At 35.0% G+C, this 12,415-nt stretch overlaps 1 protein-coding gene across 2 annotated transcripts in view; it reads right to left on the reverse strand.

Moving 5' to 3' along the window:
• The window catches only part of CERT1 (ceramide transporter 1), a 112,757-nt gene that overhangs the window by 14,244 nt on the left and 86,098 nt on the right, over positions 1–12,415 (reverse strand). Inside the window, exons 9-12 of one of the 2 annotated variants that reach the window (XM_035014662.1) lie at positions 11,249–11,335; positions 8,773–8,865; positions 8,187–8,264; positions 1,349–1,444 (exon numbers count right to left, since the gene is read on the reverse strand). In XM_035014662.1, coding sequence (XP_034870553.1) covers positions 1,349–1,444; positions 8,187–8,264; positions 8,773–8,865; positions 11,249–11,335 — 354 coding nt within the window. The remainder of the gene's footprint in view (positions 1–1,348; positions 1,445–8,186; positions 8,265–8,772; positions 8,866–11,248; positions 11,336–12,415) is intronic. The other variant, XM_035014663.1, reaches the window with a different exon arrangement.

Here is a 12,415-nt window from a genome sequence, read left to right on the forward strand (position 1 = left end):
CTTACTCTTGTGGGGAAGGCCTGTGATTATCTAGCTATGTCAGAATCATTATGTTTAATTCTCAGGTAACATATTAGCAAGACCTTGTCACTGCTACTCTGAAGTTATATTCTCCAATCAGCTTATTAGATATATAGCTAATATTTAGCATTTCATCTGCTTATTTCTTATTTCTTAATTAGTTCCCTATTCAGGAGGAAAATAAATTCCAACATCTGATATTGTATCTCTACTGCTAGAATAATTCTGGTCAACACAGTCTATGCAAAACTCCTGAATAAGAAGTTCGCTTTCAAGTTTTCGCTTGTGTTTATATTTTTTATCTAAAATATCCTTGCCTCACCTTTGTCACAATCTTGCTTCCATTTCCAGACATAGTTCAAATGCTTCTCCTCAGTATAAAACAATCTGTTTCAAATCACAGAGATCTTTCTTTTCCAATTTTCTCCACTACTTATCTGTGCTCTTCGTTGAATTCATTATCAGACAGAAACAAATAATGTCAATATCCTCCTTTCCCAACCAAAGTTTCAGCTTGGAGAGAGTCTTATTAAAAATCTCTTTATCTTTAGCATAGTGCCTTGGGCATAAGGTATTCCAAAATTCAATGCAGCTGCTGTTTTGAATCCATCTCTAAATCCTATTCCTTGCTCTTATTCTCTGTCTCTTGTGTTTAAGGATGTGAACAAGATTAGCAGACCCATCTCCAAATATTGAAACAGGATGCAATGAGAGAAAGGACAAGAAGTGAGGGATAGATGAAAAAGGGGAACAAAGTGACATCTGGGTACAATATTTAGTATATTAAAAAATAAAGAGAAATATCCAAATAGAGAGCCATCAACTAATTATGTCTTATTCATACCTAAACACCCAAATTTTATTTTCTCCATGGCCCAGGCAAAACAGAACGGTTTGTACATAGATTTTTATTGTGATCATAAAGAAACTGTGTAAAGGGGTGCCTGGGTGGCTCAGTTGTTAAGCGTCTGCCTTCGGCTCGGGTCATCATCCTGGGGTCCTGGGATCAAGCACTGAGTTGGGCTCCCTGCTCAGCGGGAAGCGTGCTTCTCCCTCTCCCACTCCCCCTGCTTGTGTTCCCTCTCTCGCTGTCTCTATCAAATAAATAAATAAAATCTTTTAAAAAATAAAAATTAAAAAAAAATAAACTCCATAAAAACCAAAGTACATTTTACTTCTTAGTATCTGGTGTTTCTTTGATCATATGTAGTAATTTGTTTAAAAGGAATTTTAAAATGCTACTCTCATTCACATCAATAGTTAGTAATGATACTATGACTGTAACAGAGCTGCAGTTAGCAACCTATAACATTTTACTGGGAATTACCTTCATTTCTCCTTCTTCTACAACCAACTGCCAATTAGCATCTCCACCCACATCCTGTAATGAGTAAGTCATGTGGTTTTGCACCATCTCTTCAACCTTGGAAAGAAAAATAAAGCCATAAGAATCCATATCCAATGAATAACCATGACATAATCTCTAAAACAGAATGGTATTCAGTTTGTTTCAGTTCAGAAATGTTCTGAGAAAGCTGAGCAACCAAATGCACAAAGATTAGTAGATGTTATATAGAGTTGAAGAGTTTAGTCCACATTCCAGATATCATATCCAGGTTAATGACGGGGGGAGAAACGGAGAGAAAGAAGATGCTTCACTCAAATAACATATATTGGCCTAATGTGCATAAAGTGAGTAAAATAAGCATTTTCTGGGAAAAAAAATTCCTTCCTTTACCATAAAATGCTTCCTTACAGAGATAATGTCTTAAAACATAAAATCACGTGACACTAAGGGTAAAAGGGACACAAAGAGATGATCTAGCCCAGTTTCTATGTTTAAGACTACAAAGATAATAGAAAGTTTGTTATATGGCAAGATTTCCCTACGAAAAGATAACAAAATTTTCATTACTTCACTGATAAATTTCACTTCTACCATGAATATAAGCCACATTAAAAAATAACCAATCCCCCATCTTTTTGACTCCAATTTCACTGTTTCACATTCTTTTAGGGAAAATGCAAATATTCATATATGCAAACATTTACAAATAATCACCTTTTAGTGTCTTCCTTTAAATTATTAATTAGTCTTTTTTACTGAAAAAAAAAAAATTTTTTTTTTTTAAAGATTTTATTTATTTGACAGAGAGAGACACAGTGAGAGAGGGAACACAAGCAGGGCGGGTGGAAGAGGGAGAAGCAGGCCTCCCATGGAGCAGGGAGCCCGATGCGGGGCTCGATCCCAGGACCCCGGGATCATGACCTGAGCCGAAGGCAGACGCTTAACGACTGAGCCACCCAGGCGCCCCTTTTTTACTGAAATTTAAATAAAACCTGTGCTTTTAACTATCACAAATTACTCCTACACATTTTATATAAGCAAATAAAACTGAGTATTTCACACTCCTAGAATCCACAATCACATTCGCTGGTAAGATTTCACGTGAGTGCTATTTGCAAACTCTCCTAGTTTGAAACGTGTTTATAAACAGAAGTGAAGTGATAAAAAGATGGTTTCTGAAGGACTTTCTATTTTAATCATGTACGCAGAGACACTTTTTTCTAAGCTCCATTTTCTAACCTTTACATCATAGTTTTGTTTTATATAATAAGTACATTAAGAGAAGGCAGGGAAGAGTTGGAAATGTGTATAATATACTTCCACTTAATTTATTCTTAAGTTTAACTACTTATTTTACATAAAATCTACTGCATTCATTAGGGATACAGAATAAGAACCAGGTTTACACATATTTTGAAATAAATACAGTAATGGTTTGAGGGCAAAAATTGCTAAAATTATTAACTCTGGGGGTATAATTTTTCTACACAAAAGGATGTTATCAATATGTTACAGTGACATGTATGTCTACATAAAGTTTTCTAGATTTCAGAATGCATTTTTGCTTGTAGGTATGACTTTAAGAATCTCCCTAATTGGTAATAATCATAAAAGTTTTTGATAAAAATTTTATACTGAGGTTCTACAATCTATTTTTGTACTAAATAAAGCACTAACGTAACATTTTATATCTTTATTCATAATCCTCAAAACACTGTGAATGGTGTTGGGCTACAGACCTGAAATTTAAAAATGTGACAAATAGTACATTCTATAATTTAAAAACTTAAAAAAAATTTTTTTTTACAATGTTTATGTATTTAAGTAATCTCTACACCCAATGCAGAGCTCAAACTCATGACCCCCAGATCAAGAGGTGCATACCAGCCAGGCGCTCCATATTCTGTACTTGTATAAAGGCTTCATTAGAAAATATAACTCCAGGGGCTGCCTGGAAAAATCTGTGTGCCTCTCTAATTTTGAAATCTGCTCTGAGAGAATAAGGAGGACTAATGCAGGCTTTCCAAGTTATGAAGACATACAAAACGTACCCGAGTTCCCAAAGAGGAAGGAACAAAGAGAGTTCCAGTTAGTATGCATAAATCGAACAACTGCTGTAGCACTGGCTTGACTCATTTATCTGTGTCCACACTGATTGGGAAAAACTTTTACCCTTTTTAGAACCAAAGATCTTAAAAATTTTTAGATATGAATATGTACTTTGTAGGTGGGATACTAGCAGTTGAGAACACCAACATTTATTATGAGATTAGAAGCAGAAAGAAATGCTTTCCAGAAAAAGACCTACTTTAAGTAGACCACTTGTGAAAGAAGAATGTAAAGGATTTTACTCTGTTAAAAAAGAGTTCTGTTTCAAAAAAATTTAGTGCCAGTTTAAGCTCTTTTGTCATAAAGTATGCAGGTAATTGTATTTTTGTTTGGGAGAGGATTCCTGCTAACTTATTTCAAATGTTTGAATAACAAGAAGATATTTTTGTGTTTTGATCCCAAAGAAACCAGAGTTCACAAATATGAAGTGAAAGCTATTTACAGAGGTTCAAAGAATGTACAGGAAGCACATTTAACATCGTCTTCTTAGACAGATGAAAAATAGTATTACTACTGTTACCACTGCACCTACGGAGAAGTGTTCAGCCTTTTGTTCTTACGTACTTCCCTGACTTAAGAGGGCTTGAAAAAGTTCAACAAAGAAATAAACAAGATGAATTTAGTGCTGTGCTTCTAGGAAATTAAAGAAATCGAAGTACCCAATTACTGTAGTAACCATCTCTGCAAAGCTTTCATCATGGTATCTTTATCCATTATGGCATCTTCCTTGAGGTAATATCACTGAGATTAAGAAGAGAGGTGATACAGGTAAAATCTCACTATAATAATGAATTTCACGTTCACTGCAATAAAATCTGAAGTAGTAAGTGTTACTTACTATTGGGGCAGTGACTCGGGCATTCGTGACCACACTGACAATTCGAATCTACCCTAATGATCTGCTCTGTTTATTGTTTTTAGTTATGACTAAATATCAAAAATAATTGGGAAACAAGGGGCCATTAAGTTGGATGACAAGAATAAACACAAGCCAAATTTACCATTTTAGTAGGCTCAAAATTTGATACACTAGGAAATATTATTACTAGTAACATCTGCTATCACTTTAAAAAACAAAAGACTGGATCAAAATCACTAAGGCAGGTTTCATCTGCTTTAATAGTGTTCACTAGTTTTAATCAGACTAAAATAATTTCAGGAATCATGCCCTTGATTTTTTTGGACCTAGAGTTGAAAATAAGCTGACATACACAGCATCTTAGCAAATGACCTATGAAAAATGGAGATAAAGCACATTTAAAATAAGAGATGATGGCACACCAATTCTAGTCTTTTCTTCCACCTCCCATTTGAGTCACTCAGTATGTCAAATGGAGGCTAACTGGATTTTTCTAACATTATCAATTCAGAAATTTTTATTGATGATAAAACAAAAATGTAATGAACAAAATTCTAATGAACAAAAGTCCAGAAGGATTCAAAGACTGCTCAGACCTCTTTTCTCTTACTCATGTGAAAGGAATACAACTATGCTTATTGTTACACAGTCAGAGGGATTTGTTGGATAGAATAATTTATTAATAACAAATTAACAGTGTACTGTTAACCCAAAAGAAAAATGGACAGGACATGAATAGTCAATTCACCGAAGAAATGCAAAAGGCCAAGAAGCAAAAATACTACTTTTAGTCTATCAGACTGGCAAAAATTAGCTGAATTATAATACTCAGTGTCAACGTAACAAAAGAAAACTGAACTGGGAGTGTAGCTGGTTCAACTTTTTAAATGAACAGTTTGGCATTAAGAATAAAAAACCTCAGAAGTGTTTATGGCTTTTGTCTTAATTCTACTTCTAGAAATGTATTCTAAGGAAATAACTGTACAAAGTGTACAAAGATATATATATACACACACATGGATGTTCTGTATATCAGGATGCTCCTGTAACACTATTTATAATATTTATTTATAATAGAGACAAACTGAAAATAAATGTTCAATATTAGGTGAGTAGGTAAGTCCTGTATGCACATCCATAGTAACAGACAAGGAGATTAGGACCCATGTTTACCGATGGGAAAATGGGCTTAATTATAAACAAAAAACCAAAAACAAAAACAAAAAAAAGCTGGTTACAAAATAGTATATGCGAAATTGCCTACTTTGTAGAAAAAGACAATTACTAAAGTGTGTGTGTTTATCAGTATGTGATTTTATCTACTCTACTTTCTAGTTCTGCTAAATTAGAAGGTATTATTGTACAATAAACAGGGGAGGGGTTAAATAAATAATTACGACAATAATAAAGTGTCACTATGGACATAAAGGGGGGAAAGAGCTTAACTGCCAGAGCCCAAGTCTGCTAATGACAACAAATACTTTAGCAAGGACAATAAATACTTAAAGAGCTCAATGTCATTTTTCCTGCAATTTTGCCTCTTTTGGCATATAAAACAGTACAATAATTAAAAGCTAAAAACAGAATCTGAATTATCATGAGCATCATATATTTAAAAAATTTCACCAGAAAGATCTTTCTCAACTTATACACAAGTTACACAAAATATTAAAAAGTATGCTACAATTTGGCAAAGTCTTGTAAAAATCTGGGCTCCTGTGTCTCTAATATATTCATCTATACTTGAAGAATTTTAGGTGTTTTAAAGCTCTATAGCTTGGGTCCAAGGTGGGCATTCTGAAGCCTTAATTCTTTTTTTTTTTTTTTTAATTTTATTTATTTATTTGAGAGAGAGAATGAGAGAGAGAGAAAGCACATGAGAGGGGGGAGGGTCAGAGGGAGAAGCAGACTCCCCGCCGAGGAGGGAGCCTGATGCGGGACTCGATCCCGGGACTCCAGGATCATGACCTGAGCCGAAGGCAGTGGCTTAACCAACTGAGCCACCCAGGCGCCCCCTGAAGCCTTAATTCTTAGGCATCTATTGTGGCTTACCCTCTTTTACTGCTCTCATTACATTTTCATTTATAGCCTGTGTATTTGTATAATTTAAGGGTACATGGTGACCAGTACTGATGAGCTTTAGTCTGTTACTTTATTATTTTAATGCCAGGTGGAGTGTAGCAGAATAAACCAAAGTATCCCAATATTATCTAGTTTTGTCAATGATTTATTGCGAATATGAGATGCTTTTAAAAAGCTTTCATAAATGAACAAAATTAAGAAATACTGGAATAAGTTTGGTTCTGGGCGATTTCTGATGCAGAACTGATACATCTCTTTCTCAAAAAAGTTCAAGGAGAAAAAAAAGCAGCAAAAGTAAAAAAATACACTTTGAGTCTTAACCTTCATTTTCTTCTTTACTGCATAGTTAAACAAATGTAAATTTTATTCATAAGTGTAAACTAAGAAATCTGTTCTAAATTATGACTTTAAAAAACAATTACGGAATACAGTTGACCCTTGAACAATACGAGTTTGAACTGCACAGGTCCACTTATATGTGGATTTGTTTTAATAAATATAGAGCAGTACTGTAAATGTATTTTCTCTTCTTTACAATTTTCTTAATAACATTTTTCTTTCTCTAAGTTACCTTATTGTAAGAATACAGTATATGATACATATAACATAAAATATATGTTAATCAACTGTTTATATTATTATAAACTATTATGAACTATTAGTAGTTAAGTTTTTGGGAAGCAAAAGTTGTATGTGGATTTTTGACTGAGGGGGGGTCGGTGCTCCAACCCCCATGTTATTCAAGGGTCAAGTATACTCTGATAGATAAAAAATAATGTAGAAAATTTTGATTATTCAAAGAAATTGTATAATAATAGCTAATAGATAGCTATATAATAGCTAATAAAAGCTCACACATATCTAGCATTTACAAAATGCCAGGCTTTAGCGAGATCACAGTCCTAGCTAAATCACAGAAGTGAAGCACAGAAGAGTTAAAAAAGTTGTCCATGATCATACAACTAACCAGGATTTAAACTCAGTCATTCACACTAGAGAGCTCAGCTTCTTAACATAAGCTAACATAACGTAAAATACAATCACCATAAAAATACAAAGCTGAATGGCAAAGATATAAGGATTGAAAAACTTTAAAAACTAATGCTGATATTAAAAAACATTCCTTGGATAATACTTTGACTTTATTATGGAGGCAGGAACTGCAATCATCTAGCTTCCTGTCTTAAATTCCTAAATACTTAATAATGCATCTGAACAAGAATATTAATTTACAACATTCAAGGGTAATGTGCATAACAAAAATAAAATCAGTTCAATGGAGCTTAGTTTGACAAGAGTAATGAGACAAATATTTTAAAAAGAAACTTCCTTGTTGAATTATGAGATACTTTAAATTAGATTAGAAGTGGGGCTGCTTAAACCTGCTTTTATGCTGTAACGTATCCTGTAAACCATGCTCATCAAAGTTGCTGAATCCTGTCTGAAGAAATAGATACTACATGGTATTTAAAAACCAGGTATCTTCTACTTGTTTCACTTCAATTTGAAATCTTTCAGGAGTACCTCCTATATGGCAAAATTCCAAGCTATTCACAGCAGAGGATACAAAGGGCACATGCAAGCCTGACAGAGGAACTATTTAGTAGATAAGGAAGGCCTTTTTTTTGCCTTTTTAATGCTTATTGTTACTATTTAAAACTCAAAACCAAAACAAGTGGCCTAACCAAAAGATATCTAGGAACTGGGAAAGCAGGCCGAAATATAGCACAGACAGACTCAAGTCCACTCTATACGGTCATACAGTACCTGGGAGCTGAATCTGTGAACATCGTCAGAGGCACTGACTAGATCAATGGAAGACATGGAGGAAGAGCGACTATAGGGCTACCAGAGACAGACAAAGAAAAAACCAAGTAATCAGAACAAAGGCACAACAGAGCATTCAGTACCAACTTCCAAACACAAGATAAAGAAAGAGAGAACAAAGCACTATATGAAACAAGCTTAGCAGCAAGTGCTGACTTCATGCACCTATTATGGTTTATGCTCCAAAATCTTTCTAAAAAGAATGCAGTGCTTCCAATAATACAAAATAATATCACTTAACCCCAAAGAAAAAGTGATTTAACATAACTGGTTCTGCTTCTGGTTAACTATTTTGGACTAGCCATTCCCTATATCCCCCATCCCCCCTTTCCCCTTAAACAAAAAAGAAAGAACATATTCAGAAGAAAATTTCTAACTGTTTTGGAGGATGTATATGGAAGAAAGTATACAATACCAAAAAAATCTCATTCCTAAATTCAAGAAAAGGGAAAACTTATACAACAAGATAGTTCCATCAACAGTGAAGAACAATATATATTTCCAGTAAACTCTGACATTAGCTTACCTTTTGGACAAATCTATGAGTCCCCACAGAAGAAAAGGCATCTCCAGATGGCATGGACGTAGGCCAGTGTAATCTGACCTTTTCACTCTGTGACTAAGAAAACATTTAACATTAGGTGGGAGGGTTTTAAGGTATACTTTGCAGCTTAAGAATGAATACTATAACCTGAAACTACCAACATTTAATGACTGAACACTTTAGTACTTATAAATATTTGAATTACAAAAATACTCTGAAGGTTCAAGCCTTGCCATGTCCTGACACTTACTTCATGTATTCTAATTCAATCTCTTCTTTCAGACTCCATACATACCACTTTGAGTAGGGATTGGTTCTTTAAATTTGCCAGACTCTCCAATACCGGTATGGCATTATTTACCATGAATCCGTATTAACACTGCTGTTGAAGTAATTTCTTATATCTAAACTCTGGCCAAATTATTCTAATCATTCCACTTCATCAGGGTTGTGCAGGGCCATACCACTTGAACCACTGTCATTTGCTTCAGTTGTGTTACAAAGAACATAGCACGGATATCTTTATCTCCTTTCCATGAACGTGTTCAGCCTTCAACCCACTGTGTCACTCCTGTTAAACTGCCACTTAACTTCCTTCCTCCTCCTGAACTTGCCCAGTTTCTTCTCACTTATTCAGTATCTACTAAATATAAAGTACCAGAAGCCGTGCTGTGTTGTGTGTGTGCTCATCTTCTAACTATGCAGAAGACAAGTGGTAATTTCTATTCAACACTATCTGAACAGAACTGCTAAGATCTCATTGCTCACTCACCACTTCACTGAAAATTTCTTTCCTTATGTTGGTAAATAATGTAGAACCATGTAAACTCAAAAATGTGTCATTGAAGAATACCTTAGTAGTGGCTGTGCTGCTGGGAGTCCTGTGCAAAATTTACTGTATACAACGAGGGAAATGATCTGAATCTTTGGAACTAATTTCATGGATTACTGACGCTTACTATTCTAGAGCATTACCACACTATAATTACCCTTGTGATATCAACATGCCCATGAGGTGAGATCATGAGATCATGGTCTGTTTAATGACCCATTCTGCAGAGTATCTACCACAGTGTCAAGAACAGACTAAAATCAAATAGACCCATGAATATTTTTTTTTCTAAAGTTTACAAAAGTTTTCATCGATCCTCTTAAACTCCAACTCAACCACTGTATTTGGTAGAGTAGCATTTTAGAGTCAGAAGTGATGATTTGAACCATCTTGTGTAACTCCTTGTTTTACATATTAGAAAACCAAGGCCCAGAGAATTTAAGCAGCAAGTTTACAGCCACATAGTCACTGGCAAGACTAAGACTGAAGTTGTCTTGACCTACTCTCCCCAAAATACCACAACTTAGATTAAAACAAAAACAAAACAAAAAAACATCAACGTGAAGAATAAGAAGAAAAAAAAAACATTTAAAAAGCCAACACTAAGATACTTCTTCAGGTAATACTTTCGGCATCTAAAAATGGAGCTCATTTAGGAACTGAAAGCTTCCATTCTTATTGAATGCTGCATAGCATCTTTTTACAGCATAAAAAATGACTAATAAGCTTTATAAATGAATGTAACAAAAACTTTTTATCACTGATTTAGAAAAAAAATAATGAAAGATAAACATGAAAAGCAAAAGTTACTATTGCAGGTGATTTACCCTCAGGGAGACAGACCAGTGAATAGGCATAATGGCCATGACTACCTCAGCAATGACAGGAATGAAAAAGCCAACTTTTCTATGCAAGTTCATTTGTAGTATAACCGATACATTTACGAATTTATTTGCAAGATACTTAAAGCCCTGGGAAGAGTAACTAAAATTCACCCTTAAGTACCATCTAGTGGTAATATATGGTAACTGCATTGTTACAGAATTAAAAGGATGCAAAGGATCAAATTAATCCTGAGACTAGAGTTGAAGGATTTAAGAAATGTTTTCCTTCAATTTCCACAGAAATAGCTGGGTATAACTGCTGTGAATTTGATAATGATAAAATACTGAGCAAAGTTAAAAGTGAGGAAGATATTGAAGGTGAAGGTGGTGAAAGCAATAAAGGGGTTAATTCTTGGTCATCTTCCTTGTGAATTCATATGGTTGGTAACTGTGATACAGAGAAATTCAGACTGTTTCACTCAGATTAAACATATGCTTGTTCTTAATAGACAATAAAGTTGGATACTTCAAGGGGAATAGGCAGAATATTTCCATTTAGTTTCATGTTAATTATGCGTGATTCCTTTAAGTGATCAGTGGTCTCCTTTCTACTGCTTAAAAATTCATCAATGAAGGAACTGACTTGTAAAGATTCTTCTACATTTGTGACTCAGTATAGACACAGTTCATTTTCTAGGTTCACAGTTCATTTTTATTAGGTTCACAGTTTTCAAATTCCATTTATATAAAATAACATACATCAAGGAATGCCTAGTGTTAGAATTTTTAATAAAAGATATACCTGTTCCTCTATTTTATCTTGTCTGTCAAGAGCAGCTTCCACAGCATCAAAGAACTCTTCTTCATTAATCAGACTGTTTGGACCTTCCTATTATTCAAACACATGGGAGAAAAAAATCACTTAAAGAAAACAGAAAAAATTTCCCTTATTAAAAAGCAACTTAAAAAAAAACAAACCCTTTTATCTCATCATGCTTACCATGCAAAAGAACTATTCATTACTAAATCTACAGGACACACCAATCTTTATGCTTACTTGCCCCATTAGCAGCATTTATGTGAATGACTGACTCTCTTTGAAGAGTTCTCTCGCCAGCTTGGATCCTAATTTCCCAGTTCCTCTCTACCCAAGCCTCTTCTTTGGAATTAAATGTGGGTGTTCCTCAGGGTTCCACACTTGCTCTCCCCACAGCACTTACTCATTTCTAAGGCTTTGGTCATCATGAGGTGATTCCCAAATTCATAGGTTATCCATCTCTCTCCTAAGTGTTAGACCTTTGCATCCAATAATACTTAAGATCTCCTCAGGTTAATGATGCAGTTCACATGCAACATGTCTAAAACCTGTTTCTTCCCCTACCTCTACACCAATCGAAAGCAGACTGCTGGGCCTGTCCTGGATTCCTCCCACTCCCCTCATTCATTCACCACACCCTTTAATCTTACTTTCTAGATATCTAAGTTTATCAGTGTCTATTCCTACTACTCTATGTTAATTTAGGCTATCTTTAATTCTAACCTGCAAGACTGAAAAAGTTTGGGAAGCCCCCAGTTCACAACTGTCAACTTCAATCCATTCTCCTCACTGCAGGGACCAAGAATGATTTTTCTAGACTGTAAACCTGAAAACTTCACTTGCTTAAAATCCATTGCCCGAGGCTCTATAAGGATTCTTCTGTAACTTGCTAGCCAGTCTAACCACTCCCTCCTCTCCATCAGCTCCACCCTCCAAAGATAAGGCCTTTCAGTTTCCCCGGGGCAAAATGCCCCCCCCCCCCTTTTTTTGCTTCTGGTTTCCAAATTTTTTCCTTCTTCTCAGCCCCTACAAGCAAACACTCTAGGCTGCTCACCTGGTTAATAGCTACTCAGCCTACTCATTCTTACGGTTTTACCTAAGATGTTGTTTTCTCTGGGAGGCCATCATCCCCGCCTCAAAAACCTCTTAGTG

This window comes from Mirounga leonina, unplaced genomic scaffold (assembly GCF_011800145.1).
Source record: "Mirounga leonina isolate KUSES-001 unplaced genomic scaffold, KU_Mleo_1.0 Mir_168, whole genome shotgun sequence".
Lineage (NCBI taxonomy): Eukaryota > Metazoa > Chordata > Mammalia > Carnivora > Phocidae > Mirounga > Mirounga leonina.